This window comes from Cololabis saira, chromosome 24, assembly GCF_033807715.1.
Source record: "Cololabis saira isolate AMF1-May2022 chromosome 24, fColSai1.1, whole genome shotgun sequence".
In the NCBI taxonomy this organism is placed as follows: domain Eukaryota; kingdom Metazoa; phylum Chordata; class Actinopteri; order Beloniformes; family Belonidae; genus Cololabis; species Cololabis saira.
Genome location: NC_084610.1, coordinates 13,986,336 through 14,012,000, shown reverse-complemented (window position 1 = coordinate 14,012,000; position 25,665 = coordinate 13,986,336). Strand labels below are relative to the sequence as shown.

Genomic DNA, 25,665 nt, shown 5'->3' with positions numbered 1-25,665 from the left:
TCATCGTCTTTTGTGGACCAGCGCGTCCGTGGTTCGTGGCTGGAAGGAACCCCTCGCCAGGTGTGTGTCCTCTGCTGGCCGCAGCCAGCGGCGTCCTCGTCGGATGGATCCAGCCAGCCGGTACCGAGTGGTGAGTCCCGACACCAGCCAGGCCCCGCTCCGCCACCGAACACCGCTGCTCTCCTTCACTTACTCACGTTATCTCGCTACGAATACTGTTCACGACACATACTTGTCTTATAAACTCTTGGACTGGACATTTTGAGCAATGTTGAACGCTTTTTTTGTAATTGTTTATATTTTTTTTCAAACCACTTCCGCGTTGGCTGGGCTAACAGCCGTAGCTCGGCTGTTAAGCCTGATTTATGGTTCTGCGTTAACTGTTACCGTACGGTGCGCGCTTCCGCGTACCTTACGGCGTAGGCTCTGCGTTGTTGTAACGCAGAACCATAAATCAGCCTTTAGACAAGGCTTGCCACCCGTCCCTTTAAAATACGGAATCTTTACATAATTGGGAATTAAAAGTCGCGTTCCGTATTGAACCAATAATATTATGCTCTTATTTATTGATGTCATAATATACAGGTGAAGGTCTGAAAATTTGGAATAAATTGCAAAACTTCATTAGTAGTAAATTCAACTAAAGGTGAAACAAATATATTATTTCCCACTACATGCAAAGTGAGATATTTCAACCCTTTATTTGTTATAATGTTGATAATTATGACTCACAGTTTATGAAAACCCCAATTAAAAAATCCCAAATTTTATGAAATCAATAAACAATCAAATCATCAAAATTCTAAGAATTAAAGGTTTAACATATCTTGCTTTGCATGTAATGGCACTATGTATTAGTTTTGCCTTTTAAGTTAAATTATTGAATTAACTTTTACACTAGGGCGGGACAAAAATAAAATCACAATTTTTTTTTCTCTGAAAACCCGATTTTCGATTTCGATTATTCTGGTAAAACTACAAAAGACTTAATTCTATTTCTGAAAGGTGGCAATCCTACGTCAGACGTGTTTTACAACCTTTTGATCACTAAGTGACGTGACTGGGCTGTTTAATGACTATCAGACGTACTGAAACCTCCAGCCGTAACTTGGTTTTTACCAAAGTAATAAAAAGAGATTATTATTTAACGCGGGGGAAGGGGCAGGGCTTGTTATTAAGTGTATTTTCTAACTTCCGAGAGGAGCAGCAACATCCCAGCACCGGGGTTGGCTCTGCAAAGCTGCTTATGTGTTTTAAAGCCAGACACATTCATGCTGAGGTCAGGTATTGTTAAAAAATGCAGTGAGTTTGTAATTCCAGTCCCAGTCAAGATTGCAAGCACCACACTACTGTCAGATTCCCATCAGAAATGGTCATATCCAACAAAAGATCAGCGCTCACCTTTACTTAGCTCCATGTCATTGACAGCTACAAATCAAGCCAGAAATCTTGGTGTAATTATTAACTCAGACCTGAACTTCGGCAGCCATCTAAAGATGATCACTAAATCTGCCTATTACCACCTGAAAAGAATTAAGCTAGAATTAAGGGGTTTCTGTCTAAACAAGACATGGAAAAACGTATTCATGCATTAATTTTCAGTAGGTTTGATTATTTCAATGGCATCTTTACAGGCCTTAACAAGAAATCTATCAGGCAGCTGCAGCTGATCCAGAACGAGTCCTAACAAACACCAGGAAACTGGACCATATTACACCGGTCATGAAATCACTACACTGGCTTCCAGAGTTTAAAATCTTACTGCTGGTCTACAAAGACCTGAATGGTCTTGGACCAAAATACATGGTTGATCTGTTAATCCCTATGAAGCTCCCAGACCCCTGAGGTTCATCTGGATCTGGTTTGTTGTGGTTCCCAAGAACCAGAACCAAGCAAGGTGAGGCAGCGTTCAGTTATTCTGCTCCTCACCGGTGGAACAAACTTCCTGTAGACCTGAGGTCTGCTCCAACTGTAGATCCTTTAAATCAGGGATAAAAACATTACTGTTTACTCAAGCATACTCCTAAATTAAATACTTACCTGCTGTATTCTACTGCCCTTACTTTTTAACAACTTGTGCTTTTTATTGTTTTACCACTTTTCTTATCATTTTATTTATTTACTGTTTAATTGTGTCTTGCCGCTTTTAATGTTGACGCAAAGCACTTTGAATTACCTCGTGTTGAATTGTGCTATACAAATAAACTTGCCTTGCCTAAATGTCACTTTAAATACACTTTCAGGATGTATACTTCCTTTTGGATTCCTCGTAGATGTAACCATGCCAGTCCTTGATACTCGAAGGTTCAGTTCTCTCTGATAGAGTAGAGATGGTATTGACACTGGCCTGATTTCGCCTTCACCGGTCATTTATTGTCTGTACCAAACGTTAGAATGCTGGTCAGGCTCAGTCGGGTCACACACATACGGCAGGGAAATGGAAATATTTAAAGAAGGAACTAGGGCTGGGTGATATGGACCAAAAGTCATATCTCGATATTTTCTAGCTGAATGGCGATACTCGATATATATCTCGATATTTTTTCTGTGCCTTAATTGGGGTTTCCCCCAAAGCATTATAGCATAGCATCTCTGTTAGCATCTCTGTTAGCATCATTTTTTTCTGAGGCAAACCCTTAAAAAAACAGTCAGTTTTAATACAAAGCCTCGTGCCAAATGTCACACAGGTTCCTTTATTAACAGAGGTCTGCACAATATCAAAATGTATAAAACAAATGAAATAAAAATAAACTGCCTGCATATATAGAATAAAAATGCTTCTTGAATAAAATAAAACAAATATCCCTTTCCTGCATAACAATTAAATTTAAATACACTGTGCAATTAATACAATGTAGACAGTAACAGGCAGACTTTTCCACTGAGGTTGACAGTTGTGCAAATAACAAAACATTTGTGCAAATCTCAAATAAAACATTCAAGTCAATTTGTCACAAAATAAGCTATATCAAAATCATAAAAAAAAAAGTAAAACATTTTTTTTTTTTTTTTTTTTTTTTAAATCGATATAAACGATATTGTCTCGTACCATATCGTGTTTGAAAATATATCGATATATATTAAAATCTCGATATATCGCCCAGCCCTAGAAGGAACTTTTATGAACTTAAAAATACTCCCACATACCGACTGCTAATAAGGACCCGGCTTACCCTTTATCCCAATACTGACGTCAATTAGGTGCTGTTAAACACGTAACCACGCCAGCATTAAGTAGGAGGCGCCCAAGAGCAAAAATATTATTGTGATACTTCACAATAATAAAGACAAGTGGAATAATGACTATTCACTCTGTTACGTAGAGACAACCGGAACAGCCTAGAAACCTGTTCTGTAACATCTCACCACTCAAGTGACCTACATACACTGATGTTGTTTATGATTGAATGTGTTCCTGCGTATGTTTTATAACACAGGAGACTTGTACAGCAACAGAAGTGGCTAAGATGCAAAAAAAAAAGGAAAAAAAAGATCAGTTCTGACCCCAGCCAGATAAAGCCCACTTTGTGCTCAGATAACCAGTTGTGGTTTCACCAATAATCCCGCGGGGCTCCACATGAGCCAAAGTAAGTCTGTTGTGCAAAGCAGCGATTGTAAGGGCACACCGGATTCCAAGAACAGAGAACCCCTGACACCGTGCCTTGGTGGGCAGCCCTCCTTGTCACATTCATCCCTCTGTTTCCTCTCTAAATAATGCTCAGATTTCTGCGCGCATGGGCCGCTGCTGCTTCGTGCAGGCCTGCATGGGTATATTTGGACACACTAGGAGGCTTGTGGCTATGTTGTTAATATCTTATATAACCCCTCCCTCCCTGTAGATGGGGGTTTGTTATGCTTTGTCCTTGATTCTGAGCCAGTCAGCAGCCACTCATTCACTCACTGCTTTTTCCTCTAGTGGAATCATCAATTCCCATGATAAGTGCATTTAAAATAACTTTATTTCTTCAAAAGCAGGATTTATTGTGTCATTTGCCTGTAGAACTGCAGCTATGCCTAAAATTTCCTATATTGCTGTTATTATAGCATCTTTATTGGAGAGTAGAGCTTCAGAACAGGCTTGAATACTGGCGTTCTGTAACATTTCTGTAAAAGTGGGCCACCAATTTTAGAGAATAATACCGCAACCGTGTGCCCTTGCATACAAGAAACTGCCGTTCCGGAACCTGAGTGGGAATTGACGTCCTGTGCATTAGTGAGAAGATGCTGTCAGCTTTCTTCATATTGTTACAGCCCTTTTAACAGGAGCGTGTGAGAGGCATGTTGATGAGAGAGTGACTGCAGCACACTGATGTGGAGGAGTTGATGGTGAAGGTTCAAACAGTGTAAACTAAACAGATTCAGCTGCATAGCATCAGTCCAGTAAATAGAATAGGTCTTCCTCACCAGCTGGAGGTGTCTGGGTCTTCCTCATCTGGAGGTGTCTGGGTCTTCCTCACCAGCTGCTGTTTCACTTGTGAGCAGGTTTTAACCACGAGATGCTGCTCGTCCTCAGAAAGTTGTTAAGCCCCAGTAGGGCTGGGCGATATATCGAGATTTTAATATATATCGATATATTTTCAAACACGATATGGTACGAGACAATATCGTTTATATCGATTTAAAAAAAAAAATAAAAAAATGTTGTTTTTTTTTGTTTTTTTTTTTACATTTTTTTTTTATGATTTTGATATAGCTTATTTTCTGACAAATTGACTTGAATGTTTTTTTTTTAGATTTGCACAAATTTTTTGTTATTTGAACAACTGTCAACCTCAGTGGAAAAGTCTGCCTGTTACTGTCTACATTGTATTAATTGCACAGTGTATTTTAATTTAATTGTTATGCAGGAAAGGGATAAGTGTTTTATTTTATTCAAGAAGCATTTTTATTCTATATATGCAGGCAGTTTATTTTTATTTCATTTGTTTTACACATGTTGATATTGTGCAGACCTCTGTTAATAAAGGTACCTGTGTGACATTTGGCACGAGGCTTTGTATTAAAACTGACTGTTTTTTTAAGGGTTTGCCTCAGAAAAAAATGAAGCTAACAGAGATGCTATGCTATAATGCTTTGGGGGAAACCCCAATTAAGGCACAGAAAGAATATCGAGATATATATCGAGTATCGCCATTTAGCTAGAAAATATCGAGATATGACTTTTGGTCCATATCGCCCAGCCCTAAGCCCCAGATATACTTGCTGTTGGTGCTTGCATTCACGTCCGTTCTCGTGCACCACCAACTGCAACGTCACTCACTACGCGAGGAGAGCGCGTCGTACCGGCGGTGACCCATAGGGGGCAGTAAGCAGATCAACAGTTTGAAAAGTGATCAAATATTTAGTAGTAGTAGCAGTAGCAGATTAGAACAACGAACAAGTTAACATGACACCATTGGATGAAGAGGAGATTATAACATTGCTTTGGTTGCGATCTCGGCAAAGGAAACGGCGCCAGCGACCTCCGCGTCGTCACTTGTGGTCAGCTGGTATCAGACCGGGACCAGCTGGGATCAGACCGGGACCAGCGCCCAGAGCGAGAACTGCAGGTCACGTATGCGTTCAGTGTCTTTTTGAGAACGTGCACGTCGACGCGTCAAACAAACGCAGGATACGCGTGGCGGCCATGATGCTTATGCGTTCTGAACTGCAAGTATATGGAGCTTTAGATTCTCACACTGTAACAGAATGGGGGGTTACATACACAACCGGTCTCTACCCTTTTCACACCTTTTGGTCTAGTGGTGGAAGACAGAGGGGATCTAAAAGAAAAGTGGCACATACAGGCACTGTGACCGGCAAAAGGGGAAGATTTCACAAAGAAATGTCAGTATGTAAGAAAACATTGGTTTTCCCACTTGTGTTGATGCCCTCGGCTGCTTTTCTGCACCCTTCAGGGGTTTGTTCTAAGCCTGTGAACACGCTGAACTCCTTCAGCCACCTCCCATTCCTCCACCACATCAGGAATGAAGGCGGGGGTGTGGCGTCACCACTGACTTTGAGTCACGAAGTTTCCAGCCTGAATTCAAGAAGCTCTGTGATGAACGGGCTGCACCTATTCTGATAGTCGATTAGTCATCGAGTATTGAAACCATTAGTCGACTTGTAATTACTAAATGGCTCTTATTTAGTTCTCACTTTTTACATTTTGTAAAATGGTTGTTTCAATGATGTGCTAATTGTAAATTAAATCCATGAAAGATGGACACAGTACCTGGCGCTGTACTCTTTTGCACATGTGCAAGGAGTTGCTTAATTTTTGGTGTCGACAATTAAATTAGTCAGCGACTATTTTTATGGCTGATTTAGTGATGAATAGAGGAAGAATGCCGTTCCCGACCGTTGGTTTATTTTTGGTGTGATTATTTGTGGTTTTTCTGCAGCTAACAGTGGGTGACGCAGTCCTTTTGTCTGTTTCATTGGGCAAAAAAACCAACAAAAAGGCCCCAGTAACCTTCCTAAGGAGGGGACATGGACTTGCACCCTCACTTTGCCCTTTCAGTCACTCCAACCCTCACGTCCTCATCACCCCCTCTGTAATTTCAGGAGGTGTTTGGCTCTTCGCTCTTCCAAAAAATAATCTGCGTAAATCTGTAGATGAGTCTCTTTACAGGTCACATGCATGCAGCATGCAGATCACTTTTCGGGAGAAGCCTCTCCTCCGGGCTTACAATGTCAAACAATCTCAACTCATACCGCCTCTCTGCAGACAAACACTGCATTTATTGTGCTGTTGCACATATTATATTGATTAGATGAACTGGTATTTCCTGTGGTACTGTCTAGGGATGGGCGGTATGGACTAAAAAATGTATCACGATAATTTCTGGCATTTATCCCGATAACGATAAAAATGACGATAAAAAAAATACCAATTCAACTCCATCTTTTTAACTATAAATCTATCTCGCTCTCAGATCCGCCATATTTGTTACACAAAAATGTCATCAACGGGAATCTTTCTTTCTTTCTTTCTTTCTTTCTTTCTTTCTTTCTTTCTTTCTTTCTTTCTTTCTTTCTTTCTTTCTTTCTTTCTTTCTTTCTTTCTTTCTTTCTTTCTTTCTTTCTTTCTTTCTTTCTTTCTTTCTTTCTTTCTTTCTTTCTTTCTTTCTTTCTTTCTTTCTTTCTTTCTTTCTGGCTCCTTTCTTTCTTTCTTTCTTTCTTTCTTTCTTTCTTTCTTTCTTTCTGGCTCCTTTCTTTCTTTCTTTCTTTCTTTCTTTCTTTCTTTCTTTCTTTCTGGCTCCTTTCTTTCTTTCTTTCTTTCTTTCTTTCTTTCTTTCTTTCTTTCTGGCTCCTTCCTTCCTTCCTTCCTTCACGTACGTAACGCAGAACCATAAGTTCGACTTTACACAAAAACATCATCAACGGGAATTTATCGTTTTTACCTCGAGATGACAAATTCTTACCGTGGGGAATTTTTTTGACGGTTTATCGTGAACGGTAAAATATCACCCATTCCTAGTACTGTCACATTAAAAGCCCTACAAGTCCTATTTGCTGCACTGCATTACAAATTACTGTTAATTGTAAAATTAACTGATATGAAAAACTAGGCCTCTGGACAATTGAGTTACTGTAACTGAGCAGGCACGTCAAAAAGTTTGAAAGCTCACTCGTGCAGCTTGAAAAGGGACTGAAAGGGTAAAAAAAAAAAAATGCTGCCTCAAGGCCAGTTTGTGCTGACAAACAAAAAGATTGAGCAAAGCTCATTTAGTTACGTAATTTCTACCTGATAAAGCTGCTGCTTTAGGCAGACGGGGTGAAACCCTGGCAGTGTTGTAGTGAAAACCTCAACCTTCAGCATTTACCACAACCCTTTAAAGAGGACATGCCCTGGAGGAGGAAATGTTTTTCTGTGATTAAAAGCATCTTTATGTGCTGAAAGTGAAAGTCTTCAGTATTACAAACCCTGCCCCTTCGTCTTGGACGGGTCCAGATTCCATCTTTCCTTCACCCGACTTCACCTTCCCACAGAAGCGAGGAGGAAGAAAGGCTCGCACAGACTTCAAAAGACACGCCCTCGAGAAAAGAGTGACGTGAAGGGCTTTAAATGGATTTGTGTTAGCGGAGCCGTAAAGACATAAAGACATGTTGAAAAGACAGCTGTTGTACGCCGTCTCTGGTGCACACCAGCCACACCAGACCACAACATATCACACAGCTCATTTATTCAGCTTTTTGGAAAGAATGTGAAAATGCAGCCCTTTTGCAGAAGTGTAATGGCACTTTTCCACTAGTACCTACTCAGCTCGGCTCGACTCCACTCCACTTGGTTTGGTGCTTTCCCAAGGTTCTTTTCCGGCTGGTTTATTCTGGTTTGGTTTATTCCAACATCTCCAAACTCGTGTCCTCCCCTCTCTCTCTCTCTTCCAGTTGCACAACGAGGATGACTCTCCGGAAGCTTCCACCAGCGACCAGCAGCCATGCACATCTGCCGCCGCTCGGGCCGCCGCCTCCAGACAGGACCAGAACCAGAGCCAGGGCGGGGCCGGCCCAACCCCTGACCCGGCAGCAGGGGAGGCTTCAGCCGCGGGGGCCCAGGGAGAAGCGGAGGCTCCGCCTCCTTACGCCTCCATTGAACTCGGGGCAACCGCTGCTGCACCTGGTATTACTTAACATTTCACCTACGCCTTGTACTAGGGCCCTGGACTGTTTTCTTCATCCCGCTCCCGCTGAATTTCTGACCATTACCAACGAGTGTGTTGCACTCCCGCAGTGGTTATATCCACTCCCGCCTGCATCCGCAAAACTCTTGAGTTTATGCCCGCACAATAATAGAGATGCATTGATTTAGTTGCTTCTCCCGTCACGCAAGAGAAATGTTGTCCTAGACCAGGGCTCGGCAACCCGCGGCTCTAGAGCCGCATGCAGCTCTTTAGCGCCGCCCTAGTGGCTCCTGGAGCTTTTTCAAAAATGTTTGACCTTTTTTTTTCTCCTTTTTTTTTCCTTTTTTCCCTCTTTTTCTTCCTTTTTCCTTTTTTAATCTCGGCATTTCGATTTTTTTCTCGACATTTCGACTTTCACCATTTGCCTTCATTCTAAGGCTTATTCATCGATTTCATGTGACGTCACACAGTACTCGCAGCGCCATCTTTAGGACCGACTTTCAGCATGCCGTCTATCTGTTGTGTCGTGGGATGCGACAATAATAAGTCTAAAAAAACGGGATTGACCTTTTATCAGTGCTTTAAGTGGGCCATGGGATATTGTGATGTTTAAATGTTCTTTTATTTTCTTCCTTTCACTCGTGTTGAAAGCCGGTTGAAAGCGCTGTAGGAAACAGTCATGATGAGGAACGGCTGATCCAGTTAGTTGAAATGAGAAGTTATCTATGATTCCTCCTCATTTCACCACAAAAACCACAATAAAGTGGCAGAAATAAATAATATCCTATTATTATATAGGTCCCAGAACATCGGACGGGAGGGAGAGAAAAGGTCCTGTAAGTGGGGGGGGGGGGGGGGGAAACAATTAATAACTGCGTGTGGTGACGCAATCAAACAGCGAACAGCGTGGAATGAGCGGCGTGTTCGTGGTGTTAAATGCAGCCAGCATAGATCATTACTGAGATGTGGGGAAAAAGCAGAGGACACGAGAAATGATCCAGGCTGATTTGGATTTGGGAAACCGCTTGGTGATGGAGACGTCACGGGACGCACCGCGCAGGAGATCGGGAGCGCAAGATGAACATTTGCATTAATAATATAATAAATCATATTTTATATTTTATGTTTTAATAAAGTTTTATGGTGACATGATGATATGCTTTTACTTTCTAGAGTAGTAACGTTACTGAAAAAGTGAACTGCCTTCTTACTTTTCATTACATAAACGTATCCTGTGCAGGCAATTCAATGCTTATGCTATTCATCACCAGACTGTCACTTACCTTTCCTGTTACCACGAACATTTTTTTGGCCTCCACATGATGAAGTTTGGCATCTTTAACCCATCATGATGTGAAGTAGCGGTAAGCTTTGGTACTTTAAAAGCTTTGAGAGCTTTGCCGGTGTATGGAGAAGGATTGTGGACCAGGTAGATATATATGTCCGCAAACGACAAATCTGGCAGGTTTTTGGCAGACTGGAGTGGAGTCAGTAATTGATTAGATATTAGATACGGATCGAAACCTAAAGTGTCAATTTTCTGTAGATACCGTTGCTGTTCTTCGGGAGTTAAGTGAGTTATTAGGTGAGACGTCATATTGGCTGCGCGACGGAAAGGTCCTCGGTCGGTCCTCAAGATGGCGCTGACAACAAAAAATGTCACGTGACTGAAACCCATGAATACAAGACTTTCATTTTTTGCGGCTCCAGACATATTTGTTTTTTGTGTTTTTGGTCCAATACGGCTCTTTCAATGTTTTGGGTTGCCGACCCCTGTGCTATACAAATCTATCTGATTTAATGTTAACATGATCATTGTGGAGTTTGATGGATAATTGACAGTTCATAGGTCACCTGACAGAAAGTTAGATACATCATTGTCATCATCACACAAGCTATTTCGCCTTTCCCGCACGCATCAATTATGCGTTTGAGGTTAAAGCAACGAGAGTAGGCTGCGAATAACATAAAACATAAAACAAACAAAGTTAACGAATGAAACAAATTAATTTAACAGTAATCACTTGGCCATGACATTGCTGTGGAGGAAGAGAATGTGGCTGACTGACTGCAGTCCCATTCCCTGCATCTCTCTTCCAAGATGCACTAAACACAGTTTCTCCAAATATCTGACTGGCCTTGCTTTGTCTTTGTTTTCTAAAGACCTTGTTTGATGTTCTCTTCCACGTCATTGATTTCCATCTTGTCGCTAGGCTACATCCCGATCCCGCAGTGTGTTTTTTAGCCGCAGGCAGCAAAGTTCAAACCGCCCGCTCCTGCGAGATTTGCAATCCCAATGCAGCCCTCTACCTTGTAGTTCCTTTTAAACCTTTCCAAAGCGCGTCAGCGTGATTCAGAAATAGCAACAGGACTTGATTGTTGTGGCCATTGTCGGGGTTTGTGCTTGTGAGTCATATTGAGTTCCACGATGGCAGCACAGGTTACGAGCAGCCGACTGGAATCTGCCTACGTCGCTGCGCGTGGCTCCCTTTCTCTTCTTTGTCATGGAGCCTCTTGCTGCTTTGTTGTTTTTACAGAGGGCAGTTTCCAAGGCGACTTCCCCGTGCCTCCACCCTACAGCGTCGCCACCTCTCTTCCCACATACGACGAAGCCGAGAAGGCCAAAGCAGCCGCCATGGCTATTTCCACGGTGGACGTGATGCCTCGGGTAGGAAGACGCATCAGCACATGTTGAGATGTGCAAATCTGTGTATTTGTTGAAGCAGCTTGGCCTCTGGCCCCAAACCATTCCCCAAAGCTGCACTGGTTCAGAGTTGACAAACATGTTTTGCAACTCATCTGTTTGTGTTGCATACTTTCAGTCTCATTTTCCCTCTATCTGTCTCTCCTGATAAGGACGACGACTTCCCTCCCAGGGATGATTTCAGCGACGCCGATCAGCTGCGGGTCGGAAATGACGGAATCTTCATGTTGGCCTTTTTTAGTGAGTTTGTCTCATCGTTTAACTGTCGATTGTTTACAAACCTTCTGTGTTGACCAGTAGAGCTCTGGACTTTTGATTATTACTCCCTTGGGAGCATTGGGATAACGATAGATTTATCATATATTATGCAACCGTGCACGTCTCCAGACCCTTCCCACCCCCCGCAGTCTGTTCCACTTGTACTCAGAAGTTGGAATTTTCAAGTTACCAGTTGGAAGTTTCTATTGGAATGCCACTCAAAGTGGGAATTCCAGCTCACACTGTCAGAGAAACCTCAAACCTGTATGACAGATTATAATCATTTTGCTCACCATGGTTACAATACAAGAATGCCATCAGAAAGGAGGTTCATACTACCAAGGGTGAGAACAGGTTTGATACAGAGAACACATGGTTGGCTGGAACTCTAGACCAGTTCCTATTTCTCATGTAGGTAGCAAAGATTGGTTTAAGATTCAGTTGAAACAATATCTTTTAAAATGTAATGAATTATGATTTGACATTTGGAAAGAAATAGAATGAAGTTTGAATAGAATTACAGGTAGTGTAAACCCGATCACAATAAAGGTGAAAAGGGGTCAAGAGTTTTAAGATAAGGTCATTTCAGGCAGGTAAGGTGTTTTATTTTATTTCATTTCTATGTATTTATGTCTTATTGTTTTGTTTGTCATGTATAATGTATGTCTGTTATGTATCAAGTGTTAATTTTTGTGTATGTCGGACCCCAGAAAGAATAGCTAATGCTGTTGCTAATGCTAATGGGGATCCTAAATAAAACAAACAAACAAACCACCCTGATCTCAGAATTCAATTCTGATTGTAAAAATAAGATTATATCATCTATAAAAGTTGTGTATCATTTTATTTACATGAAATGCGGTGCAGTAAACGTGTCGCTGCTGCAGTGTTGGTTGTTTTTCAGCACCAGGCTGCAGTTCCTCTCATTTCTGCAGGGAAGCTGGAGATTAGGAGTTTTCCGAGCCATCCTATAGTGTTCATTTGGAAAACTGCACACTTTTGCAGCTGCTGCCCCTGACTTCTTTTTTTTTTTTTTTTTTTTTGAACATTTATTTATTAAAACAAGTTCCTTGACCGAGAATTTCACACAGCGTGTCAGACATGTACAATGACCAAGTAGAGCAAACGAAATAAAGCAAAAATAAGTAGACAGGATAAGGTGAAGGACTATCACATTCAATCTGATCTATGGAATTGAGTGATCATCATGATCATCTTACATTCATTCAGTTAGGTACTTTATGACCGGTGTCCACTTCTCTAAATACAAGTCCATCAGGAGTCTTAATCATTGCGGTTATGATTTCCGTAAAGTTCACGGCTTTAGGTCTTTGAGTCCATTGGTGTAAGGTCGGCGGATGACGTTTAAGCCAGTTGCCCCCCTGACCTTTTTAACGTGATGTCAAAGTAAAACGCTACATGGACGTCCAAATGTGCCAACTGCTCCAGACCGTATGATTAAAAACCTGTCCGTCTGTCTCTCCAGTGGCTTTCCTGTTCAACTGGATCGGCTTCTGTCTGTCCTTCTGTCTGACCAACACCATCGCGGGACGCTACGGAGCCATCTGCGGCTTCGGCCTCTCCCTCATCAAGTGGATTCTCATCGTGAGGGTATGTTGGACGTTAAACCTGATAAAGAGAAGCTCAAAAATACTTTATCTTGCAACACAGACGGTGATGACTCTCCTTTTTTTTTTTTTTCTTCTTCTTCTTTCCCGCCCCTCTGCGTTCAGTTCTCGGACTACTTCACCGGCTACTTCAATGGCCAGTACTGGCTCTGGTGGATCTTCCTGCTGCTAGGTGAGCGCAGTGATCACTGTCCCACTCTGTCTTTACTCTGATTGGAGAGCCGTTTTTAAAAACAACCCTCCGTCCGCAGGCCTCCTGCTGTTCTTCAGGGGCTTTGTCAACTACCTTAAAGTGCGCAACATGTCTGAGAACATGGCCACCTCGCACAGAACACGCCTCTTCTTCCTCTACTGAAGGTGAGCTTTGTACTTGTACTCGTGTGCCATTGAGGCTGACGGGAGAGTGGCCTCTGCTGGTCAGTCGATGGAACTGCAACCGCCCTGCTAACATTGGGATGTGATCCTCCTCCAGGTCTCTTCACCACCAGCATTCCTTCCCAATGTGAAGTTCCTTCCCTCCCCCTCGAATGACCTGACAAAGGAACCCAACAGCGAAGAGAGGAGACAGGGAAGGAATGAAGGAAAGGAGTAGGGAGGAAGTGTTAGCCGTCTCTTTATTTGCATAACACAACTCACCCTTGTGTCATCAGAACCAAAAACATCTCTGACCCTCAGATTTCTTCACTGCGCTTCTGTTTCTGATATTTATTTTCCTTTGATTCGAAACGCACCGCCCTCACCGGTCCAGCTTATACGTTTCCCAAGAGGCAAACTTAGGATGCTCTTAAACTCCATCGAACAAACGATCCGGGGGGAAGGGGGAAACCTCTGCGACTCCAGAGTCACGTCTGGGGTTTTAAAATAGAAATGTGGAGGAGGTGGAAGCCGTTTCCGAACCTTTTGATATTCAAATCTCTCCTTCCAAGTTTGCCTCGCTTGTCTCTGGTTTCGTAGATCTCACTGAACCCCCCACCCCCCTGGCCTCATCTCAAAGTGGATAGCTTTTCTTCTTTTCGAAGGTCAAACGAAGGTGGACTGCTCAGTTTACATATCACAGCCCCCGGATCTTTCGGCTTGTTTCTAAAGCACGCGCTCAAGTCTCGCTGTTCTTGACCTTTCACGTGTTTTATGGTACGCAAAACGGTGCCAAGCAAAACAGAAAATGACCCACCGGAACAAAGCCCATCTCAGATTTCGAAACCCATTGTGTGAATCAAAGGAAAAATAAACACAAATGTTTCAATAACGTGTCCAACAAAACCTGCTGGTGGAAAAACAGCCAGACAAACCAAAACCTCCTCAACTGTTCTGACCGTTCTTCCAAGCAAAAACCCAGCTCAACCTAAAGCAGAAGAAAACACCTGCTTTATTAGTCATTTTAGTCTTTAAACGTGCACTAACCTCTAGGTGCAAAGCAGTATCTAAAAGCTACCGAGGAGCCAACGAGTGAAACCTCCAACGGATGAAACGGTGTGTTCGAGCCGCATGGGCTCGAGTAGAAACTACATTTTAAAATAAAATCCTTGGAGTACAAGTCTTATGCAATTTACTTACGTGTAACAACCTGCAATTGTTGTGGATGTAAGTCCTGTGATGATGTAGTTAGATATGGTTTAATCGCCCAGGCTGGATCTCTGCCTGGGATTTGAGCTTGTACGACTAGATTAGGTTTCAATATTTATTTTTCTGAGTGAGAACCTTGTGGTGATGCAACCTTGCTCCTTCAACGTCGGCGGCGATGGAGTCGGAGGGAACCGAAATGGAGCCCGAGAAGTCGGCAAGCTTGTGTGGTTGAAACGGAGCCTAACTGGACAAGGAAAAATAAATAAATAAATAAATAAAACTATTTTTTTGTCATTAGAAAATGAATTGTATATACGAGCTTCTGCCAATTCATAATATTTGCACTTTGAAGAACTTGTGTACAGTCTGATTTGTGAATCTGCTAAACTTGATGTGGGGGTAGAAAAGATGAAGGTTATCTTAGCCATCCAAGCTTTGTTTTTTTTGTTTTTTTTTAACTGGACTTCTTAATCATCCCAAATGGATAATCTGCCTTTTGCACTTTTATTTCTCAATGACAGTGTTGTTGTTGTCTTGCTTCATTGCTTTTAACCTAAACTGTGACAGCTTAAGTATTGCCAAACCTTGGGGTTTTCTTCTTTTTTTTTTTTTTGTTTTCCTATTTAATCTGTTTGATTTTGGTCATATCCCAACAAAGCCTCTTTCAGCAATATCAAGATCTTTCAGTGAATTAAAGCACTGCTGCATGATTCGCCCACCTCCAGGTTCGAGGGTGTGATAATGTTAGGATTATTCTAGTACAAATACATTTTTGTCTTTGTAAATAAATAATTGCAGGGAGGGGGGATAAATAAAAACGGCAGCCAAACGGTTTTCTTTTCTTTTGTTTGTTAATTCAAGATGCGCCTCGTTCATCTGAAGCAGTTTATATGCATTTATTGTAACTGGAATTAAAATGAAATTCTTGCAAAAAAAAAATGCTAATAAAGTCAAAAAAGCCTGCCACTAATGAGTTGATCCGTGTTTTCAGTTGGTGTTACTGATTTCTGGGAAGTCTTCAAACAACATTTAAACGACATCCTGAGCTGAACGTTTTAAAGCCACCCTATGTAACAATACCACGTCTGACCACATGGGGGCAAATAGAGCTGCTCTTTACAGGCCTGACAACACTGTGCTAATGACCGGGGACGCTCACACATCTTGTGATACCACTTTCTGCCAAGAGGGGGTATTTTGTTGTCTTACGCTGACATTTGAGCTTGAATATTAAACACCTTGATATAAAACGTATATATACTGTTTATGATGTTACTGGAAAGTGCTCCGGCATGAATATTCAGACCAAACCATCATTTTAATTAAGAAAATAACTAAGGAAAGAAGGTTTTAATCACTGAACTCTTCCGTTCAGTTGTTTTTAAAGTTTTGACCACTAGATGGAGCCAAAGATCACTAATTAATATTAAGTAAAAGCTTCCTTCTGATTGATGTGCTATTTAAGTCTGTTCTTTAGCTCCTGTTAACATAATCCCACATTCAAGACCCATCTGTAATTTAATCTAATTCATAACATTCAGTCAAACAAATAAAGCTGAGATTACTCTTTTCATCAGAAATCTGAATAAATTTAAGATCTGACTCTGGAGCCAAGAGTTCCTTTTTTTGAAATCATGTAATGTTAAAATATTCTGAAATTGATTTATTTTTTCCCCCTTTTTTATTGAGTGTCTTTTGCGCTGATGCTGTGATATCTTATCTTCCTGCTCTGGACTCCTGTAAAAGTCAGATACCCTCCAGTTGGGATTTGTGAGCATTTATTTTATTTTATTGGAAGTGTAAATGGTGGCTTGACCCAACACTTTAAAGTCTGACCCCAGTTCAGGAGTCCCAGTCGAAGAGGTTTGATAAAGACAAGCCGGCGGTTCGTTAGGGCTGCTCTGGGGTAGCGTTTGGCTCCCGGCGAGATCAATGCCTCCCCATTCCCCAGAGCCTCGGGCTATTAACTCGGCCAACTATCCCCACAAAGCTGGGCTGTTAACATCTAAAAGCTCGGTAGTTTGTGTAAGGAAGCAGACAAATCCATAACCCATTTAAAAGCTTGCTGCGTGAAATTAACGCCACACAATATCATAGTTGATGACCTGCGGTGAATAAAGCAAGACTTTACTGTATGATGGGAAATTCTGTTTGGAGCTGCAGCTAAAATGGACACCTGGGGAAAAATGTAGATCACCAACATGCTCAAAAATATTATTATTGACATTTAAAGGATGCATGCATGACACTTGGACAACATTGGACAACACCATTTATTGTCAACTGGGTTGTAAGTAGAAATAAAAGCAGGTAAATACCTTTTTAAACCCCTCACTCATCACTAAGGAAATAATACCAAAATCACTTCAGGGGAGACTCAAGTAAAGTAACATTTTGCTTTGTAGGCAAAACAAAAGTAAAATTAAATCAAATCAAATGGAACTTCCTAACTTATTGGCTGGAATAATATTCCGACAAGATAATAATATACTGTAAGCTAAAGCAGGAGTTTGCAGTCAACTAGTTGAAATTAATATGTGGCAGTATTTGTGGGGGTCAAAATCTATTTAGGGTGTACCTACTACCATAAATAAATCAGTGTATTGGAAACACTGACTATTCAATTGTGTGACTAGAAAGACACCAATAAATCTGAGAAAATATACTTTAAGACTTAATTGTCTTGGAAACGAACATTTGAAAATCACATTGTATTATTTAGTTAGGCTACTTAAGGCCATTTCATCACACATTCATGCAAATTGTCTCTTTTTGGATTCACTCAAACTCTTGTGTGTGAATCAGCTTATATAGCAATCAATCATACACATTTTCTACAAATCTGACTGGTTAGAAGTTGGTAGAAAGAAAGAAAGAAAGAAAAGCGTGCCAAGCTATAGCATATCGTCACCATCACATCAGACAGGCTGTGTAAAGCTTGCGATTCTGAAGGGCTTAATTTCATTCAGAAAACAAGAGACCTGTTTGTTTGAAAATATGTTCTTCACTTATGCCCATATTGTTTCTCCAAAGACATTGCATCCATTTAGACCCGCTTTACTGTGAGCTAGCATGATGGCTGGCTGTCTGGGTGTGTCATGGTTAGGGTTGCCACCCGTCCCGTAAAATACGGAATTGTCCTTTATTTGAGAAAAAAATGTTGCGTCCCGTATTGAACTAATACGGGACGCAATTTGTACCGTATCTTCATTAACTTTTACACCATATTCTAGTTGAATTATTGAAATAAATTAACTTTTACACCATATTCTAGTTGAATTATTGAAATAAATTAACTTTTACACCATAGTCTAGTTGAATTATTGAAATAAGTTAACTTTTACACAATATTCTAGTTGAATTATTGAAATAAATTCACTTTTACACCATATTCTAGTTGAATTATTGAAATAAATTCACTTTTACACCATATTCTTCACCTGTAGGCTATATTATACATTTGGGCTGATGTTACATACAGTAGCATAGGAGGCTATTTCAGCTGCTAGTATGGTTGGCTGCCTGTACAGTCATGCAAGTTCAATGCTATTAAAGCACTTTAAACTTGAAATCAAAGCATTTTGTTTTTTTATATAAAAATGTTATATAAAAATAAACACATTTTTATTCAGTTTAGAAGTTTGGGGGCTTTTTTCTTTTGGCTCCTGCGCTGCTGAAATCAGGGCGTCCCTTATTTCTATTTCTGAAAGGTGGCAACCCTAGTCATGGTAGCCTTGCCTAGTAATGACCACCAGAGGGGGGAAAAAAATTGTCTGACTTCTTTTGGGGGGGCTCAAGCCTCCCCAAAAAGGGCCTAGTGGCGCCCCTGATGTCAACAATGGTCGCTACAGACGTTGCTATGAATCTTTCTGTGACTATATTTTTTAACAGTAAGCAACAGTATTAATCCCTCTATCCTGTTATTTTTCTTTTAAATCACATCTCTCATAAAGCTTTTGGTCCTTATGTCATCTTGACCTCCTCCAGTTTCGTTGGGCAGGGATGAAATTGAGGCTCCACCATGGAGGGAAGTTTGTCATTTCCTCTTTTTCGCCACCAGGGGTCACTATCCACACACATTTCAATCACCTCAAGCACAGACTCAAGCGAGGATCGACTTGAGTTTTCTGCCAATCAAGTCGCAGCAGCTTATTTGGAATTACTGGTTCCGTTGAATCCTGCACATTTATGGTCAATTATTCAGGAACATGGACTTCAATCAATTTCTTAAAGCCTCTGAAGCTCAGAGTTATGACAATTAGTGCCATCTTGTGGCAGTCTTAGTAAATTATAGCCCAATAATTACAACACTTTGACCTGGTCAGCACTTGTGTCATATAAATTAGGGGGAAAGGGTTTTCATGCAGAGCCAATAAGTTGTCAGACACATCTGCCTGAGAGCTGTGAAGTCCTGGAGCCGACGAGCCGTCTCCGGCCCCCCCCAACAGACGGGGCTCTGCTCTTCCTGTGTAATTCATACACAAGCTTTTGATAGGATAAGTGTCGCATAAGACACGGGGTGTTATTCCCCCTCTGCCTCTCGCTTCCTTCCGCCGTCTTTTTCGTGGTGCTGCTTAAGTAACATAAAAAAAAACCTTTGCATACATCGCCAATGCTGTTTTCCCACAAATAAGTAAGAGCAACTAAAAGAAGCCCTGAATGACCAGTGATCAAACCTTTCCAAGGATATTTCGGTTATTCTGATTCAATGAAAAACAGGGTCCTGAAAAGAAAACTTTACATATGCAAGATGAAATAAATAAGCTAAAGAAAAGAGCAGCTTAGACTGAACAGAGAAGCCCTTTCACATAAAGGGTTTATGCTCCCTTCTCGCCTACCCCTGGCCCCAATCTGGCCCCTCTCTTTTAAAGGCCCTTAATGACTAGGCCATTTGCATAACTCTCTTCCGGTCTGCCAGCGTTTCCCTTCATGAGGTTTTTTTCTCTCCTCCTTCTAACCTCATTCCCTTCGTCTTTTCTTGCGCATCGCCACTCAATCTGAAATCCTCTCGCCCTCGTTCTGAGCAGGTGATTCTGATCAGTCGGTGCCCCCGGGTCCTTCACAAAGTAACACTGACACATGCAGAGACGCCGCTGACGATTTCTGTCAGCCGCGTCTCTGCAGGCTTCGGCTGCCTGGCTACGGCGTCGTGCGTGAGGGGGCTGAGGGTGTGTGGCGAAGTGTGTGTCTCGCTCAGTGTTCGCCCAGCAGCCCTGCATCGCGTGCGGGTCTGTACCGCGGGCCGACAGCTCACCTAACAAACAAAAGGATTCTTCTCGCAGGTCTCAGAAATATATTTAAAGCCTTTCTTTGCATGTAGTTTTCTTTTTTCCTCCTATGTTTTATGTTGATGCAACATGGCAAATAAAGTCATCTGAATCTTAATCTGAATCTGAATTGCATAAGTAGGCACTTTTAATGTTGTCTGAAATAGGGCTGGGGATCGATTCAAATATCAAGAATCGATTCGATTCCGATTCTTGAGATTCAGAATCGATTATCACGATCCGATTCGATTCGATCCGATATTGATTTGGGTTACTGTTAATAAAACTTTTTTCAGCTGTTGCATGAATTATATGACTGTCTAGTTATGCAACATATTAATACTAGTATTATATTGAGATTCAACAGCAAGTATTGCAGCTAATGATGCTGTAAGGACCAATCACCTCCCAGAATGCTGATAGAACTGCTTTCAAAAACATCATGGGGCAGAATTATCAAACAGATCCAGGGCAGCAAACAGAGGACAAAAAAAAAATCGCTTTTATTTTTTCCCCATTTATGAGAATTTGGTTTTTAACATTTATGCAAATGTAACCCCAAGACAGTATATAAAGCAAAGAAATATAGACAATTTCTGCAATTATAACTGAAAACTTTAATGTTTTAATACGTATAGTATATTTAAAGGCAAAAACATGGCACCAGTTATTCTCGTGTCCAACAAAATATTCCTTTTTTGGGCATAAACAAAAAAGTACCAAAAGTTGTAATGTAATGATGAAAAAAAAAAAAAAAAAAAAAAAAAATTAAATCGATCTTTAGACATATGAATCGATTTTTAGGAATTAATATGAGAATCGATTTAAAATCGGAGAATCGATCTTTTCAACACAGGCCTAGTCTGAAATGACTCATCAAAAAATAAACCCTAGGCCCTGAGACAAATGAGTAACTTTAACTCGGAGCTCATAGATGGATGCTATCAGGGTTGGTATGTTTTCAGGTGTGACGGACGATGGTTAGGATCCCAGACAACGGTTTTAACGGTAGGAGCATGTGTAGGAGTTGCCTGTGCTGTCTGTAGGGATGGCGTCAGACTTTGGCAAACTGAATCTTGGGTACATTGCTTCACTTTGGAAGCATTACTTGTCAAAAGTTGAGAAACTTCTCCCAGTTCAACACAAGCATCAGCCAATGAAATAGTACACTGGGGTGGGCCAAAAGTGGAAAAAACAAAGAAAAAACTGATTGATTGCTAGTGTGCAATCAAAGCTTTTTCCGTTGGCGTCTCCTCATCCCCAGTCTCAAGGCCCTTAACCCTGATGGCTCCCTGGGGGCCGGAGAACTGGCAGTCCTCTGCTCCTAGTGATGGGTTAAAAGCAGAGAAAAAAAAATGACAAGAAACTCGGGTCATTAACAAACCCAAGAGCCTCGGAAAGAAGTTATTTCCGGTCAATGAACGCAGCAGCGGGAGGGGCAGAGGGAGACTGCTGGTCATATTTGTGCAACACGATTTGTGGAAAGCCGCTACGCAAATCCCGCTGCTGTTCAGCATGAATCCGTCACCCGCTCCATCTATCGCATCCAGCCAGCTCTTCTGGTGTTGGTGAAGCCAGTGAGGCCGACCAAACGGTCACTAGACCAGTTGTTACGTAGTACAGTAATCCCTCGTTTTTTGCGGGAGTTACATACCAAAATGAACCCGTGATAGGTGAAATCCATCACCTATCAGAGAGCAAGGAGAGTTTCGCAATGTGGAGATATTGTCATTACAGCAATCCCTCGTTTTTCAGTTCCAAAAAGAACCCGTCATAAGTGAAATCCTCAAAGAAGCAACGTTTTTTTTTTTTTTTTTTTTTACATTTATTATACAAGGCTTCAAATTGCGGAGATCAGCACCGCCCCACCGCGACCCGATTAATTGGATTTGAACGGGAGAATTGGTGCAGAACGTTTGGTCGACGTTATGGGTTTTGGAGAAAATTTGCAAACTTAAATTTGGCAAGCTGTTTTATGTACATGTGCAGTACATATTAAACCGTAACGTTATTGACGCACAGCAAGTGAAGAAGCCGGGAGACTGTTTAGCCAATCAGAATGCAGAACACAATGCACAATGCAAATCTGTGAAGCAGCGAGACCCTGAAAGGTGAACCGCGTTATAGCGAGGGATTACTTTACCACTCTAACTCCTCCAGAGTCGTCTTCCGTCCCCTCAACGCGCCTTCAGGTACCGGGGGACATTTAGACAAGGCAAGTTTATTTGTATAGCACAATTCAACACAAGGTAATTCAAAGTGCTTTACATCAACATTAAAAGCGGCAAGACACAATTAAACAGTAAATAACAAATAAAATGAAATAAAATGATAAAAAAAGAGGTAAAATAATGAAAAGCACAAGTTGTTAAAAAGTAAGGGCAGTAGAGTACAGCAGGTTCACATCTCCTAAAATGGCAAGAATTACGTTTCTGTACGGTCAAAACGTACAAAGACCGGGTCAAATCCAGTATTACAAAAGTAATCTGTAACAATTCGTACGGTGAATTAAACTAATTTGACAATTCTATGCCACAATGCCTGTTTCCAGGTCTTATTTCACACAACTGACGAGAATTACGTTTCTATACGGTCAAAACGTATTAAAAAAGTATTCTTCATCCAGGAATAATAACGGGGTCTAATCTAAAACTGTAAAAAGACGAGGGACTGCAACTTCTCCTACTTCCACATTAGCTTCATCACTGAACGTTTGGCATCATCATCACGTCCACTAAAGTTTTGCCATCTTACTGATTTGGCGCATTCAGCTACCTGCTAAGACTATGCAGAGGAAGACGTTACACCACACCATATGTACATTAGAGAGTTGAGTTTGTCTCAGTAATCTGAACAGAAAAAAAGGCCACAGAAAGGAAGTTGCTGGTGGAAATATTTTGTGGTTATGCTCTCTTTTTTTTAAAAGAAGAACATGCTTGTGGTTTGAGAGCTATCTGATCCTTCTTATAATATCAGCAGAGGAAACAGACATACTGCAAACCACTGAATAAGTGATGCAAGTATTGAATTTTGTAAAGTGTGAATGCTTCAGCTTTCACAAACCACAAACTTTAGCTTACATTTTCCATAGAGTCAGTTCTGTGATTACACTTTTAACTTGCAGCAGCTGGGATGAAAATGATTTCCAGTCTGCTTTTCTTAAAAGAAATAGATCTGACATGCCAAATCACAGAAGGGCTCATCGACTTTTTAATTACAGAGATGGAAATGATGGTTATCATAACAGGGATTCCTTAAATGTGATTCTAATTATTTTCATGAGCCAAAAGCAATTGTGTCTTTAGATTTACTGTGCTTTTGAAAGACTCATAACAGAAGTCACCCACGCACAAGCAAAGGTTCCTAACCCCCGTGGCAGTAAAAGAGGAAATATGTAATCTCTCTGGCAGCGCAGCTTTCAAGTGGCCATGAAACACGGTGTTGCGGAAGAACAGAAAAGCTGTGTGTTTCGCTTTCGGCGTTCGCATGTGAGCACACGCCTCCCTTATTCGGGATTCTCGACACACAGCCAGGCCTTGAGGCATCGCTGGTTGCGCGCAGGAAGAAAGGCTTTGGAAAGGCTTCCAGGACACATGCCTGGCTGTTGTCAGATGTCAAACATGAAACTGTGACATTTCACCAAACCACATGCACAGACAGCTCTCCTACGAGCACGCACAGATTCTCTGGTGGGGTCACTTTAAAGTTGCTTTCGTCAACGAGAATTATGACTAAATTTTGTCGTCAACGAACCTTTATCACCTGAGGAAAACGAGACGAGACGCAACGGAAATGCTGGTCATGTGACGATAACGATAATTAAATATATAATGCAATATCGTAGAGGAATAAACACGAGACTAAAATGTAGATTACAAAATAAAAACTCTGCTGAAATAAAGCCCATGTGACATGTTGAACCATGTTGCATTGACGTTGGTGCCCGTAGTTTAACCTGGAGCTAAAATTTAGCTTCAGCTCAGTTGCTATAATCTTAAAAAACAAACAGCAAAGTTTTACTCGTCTTTGGAATCTCTTGAAATTTGCTAATTTCATGACAGATGCTGCTTCCAAATTGAGAAATATTTGTATTTATAGCACACTGTGCCATCATCATGGAGAATAACTGTTGATCCTGGAAGCTCCAAAGCTCCAAAATATCCATTGACTTCCATGTTTAAATGAGCAACTTTACGGTTGAACTAAACAATTTAATTGCACTGCTGCAACTGGCTCTACGTTGGCCCCGAAGAGCCCCGAGGAGAAGGCCCCCAAATGGGCAACGCAGCAGCTAAAGGTGGGACTGCCAAAGACTGGACTGGACTGTGGACTGCCTGAGCCACCTTGTGAGAGTAGCCTAGCGTGAGCGGCTGTGTGCATCTCTGGAGGAGCTCGGCAGACTCTTCACGTGTGGCAACACAAACGAGGGATTCAATAAGAGTGAATGTAAGCGATGTTAGTTAGCATCATGGGCTAATGAGCTAAGCGAAGCTGGGATGGCTAATTTGTGGTGACCAAGTAAAGATGGCTATGTTCTGAATGCCAAGCTTGTTTGTTTTTACTAGGACTTATAGTTCTCGAGGTCTCTCGGTCTCACATGTCTCAAACTCAGATAACTTGTTAATGTACTGGTTTGTAAACTATTTGTATTTTTCATTTGATTTAATGTTTTGGTGCATCTGTATGTGTGTCTGTATTTAATTACAGTTTTGTGTTTATAACGGCCTTGTTTCAATAAATATAAGAATCGCATATCGTTGTGACTGATTAGGTATCAGGTCCATTTCAGTGATGCTGATATGCGGTGTAATTTGGCTACTATAATTATAAATAATGCAAGGTCAAGTGGATAATTTTGTGTATCTTTAATATTTAAAATTCACGTTTCATCTACAAATTAAGTACAATTTAAATCAGTACCATTTATGAACATGTGAAATGATATACCGGTAATAATGTGTTAATAATTTAACATTTAAGTCACATCACTCCAGAGTATAAGTCGCAACCCCGGCCAAACTGAAAAAAACGCGACTTATAGTCCAGAAAATACGGTAGGTTTTATTGGGGGTCTCAGTCTTGAACTGAACTAGTCTTGGTCTTGTCTTGGTCTTGATACTCTCTGGTCTTGGTAGTGTTTTTGTCTCGGTTTAGGCGGCCTTGAGTACAAATCTAGTTTTTACTCATTCTCCCATTTAGGAGTTTGGGAACAAAAGAGCTGAAGAACGCTTTTTGTGGACGAAGGAAAAACTTGTGTTGTTTATTTCAGTCTCTCGTTTCAACTGCCCGTAACCAACAGTAACAGAACACTAACTGAAAAGTCATCATCATCATTAATAACGGCTAGATTCTTGTGAATTTTAACCCACTGAAACTAAACAGTGTCCTGCTAGTGAGTGGCTACTTCACATTAACCAGGGCGGAATCAGTTCATTCGTTAGCCTAAAAATCTGGCTCCAAAGCTACTGTTCATTGGTCAGTCAAAGAGCTATTTTTTTTTTTCTTTTTTAATGTCTTGGTTTAATTCATATTACTAAAATGGACATAGTATTCGACTGTGGTTCAACAATTGGACTAACTGATAGGGCAACTATCCCCACATGCTTTGAATCCACCAAAAACAGCAACTCGTTAGCTAA

At 41.2% G+C, this 25,665-nt stretch overlaps 1 protein-coding gene across 1 annotated transcript; it reads left to right on the top strand.

Moving 5' to 3' along the window:
- The first annotated feature begins 84 nt into the window (after positions 1 to 84).
- ndfip2 (Nedd4 family interacting protein 2) lies at positions 85 to 15,729 on the top strand. The gene is made up of 8 exons (XM_061715546.1): positions 85 to 130; positions 8,374 to 8,605; positions 11,144 to 11,274; positions 11,463 to 11,550; positions 13,055 to 13,179; positions 13,302 to 13,368; positions 13,448 to 13,553; positions 13,669 to 15,729. The coding sequence occupies exons 1-7, from the start codon at positions 104 to 106 to the stop codon at positions 13,549 to 13,551; spliced, it is 774 nt and encodes a 257-aa protein (XP_061571530.1). The 5' UTR covers positions 85 to 103; the 3' UTR covers positions 13,552 to 13,553; positions 13,669 to 15,729.
- The last annotated feature ends 9,936 nt before the right edge of the window (positions 15,730 to 25,665 follow it).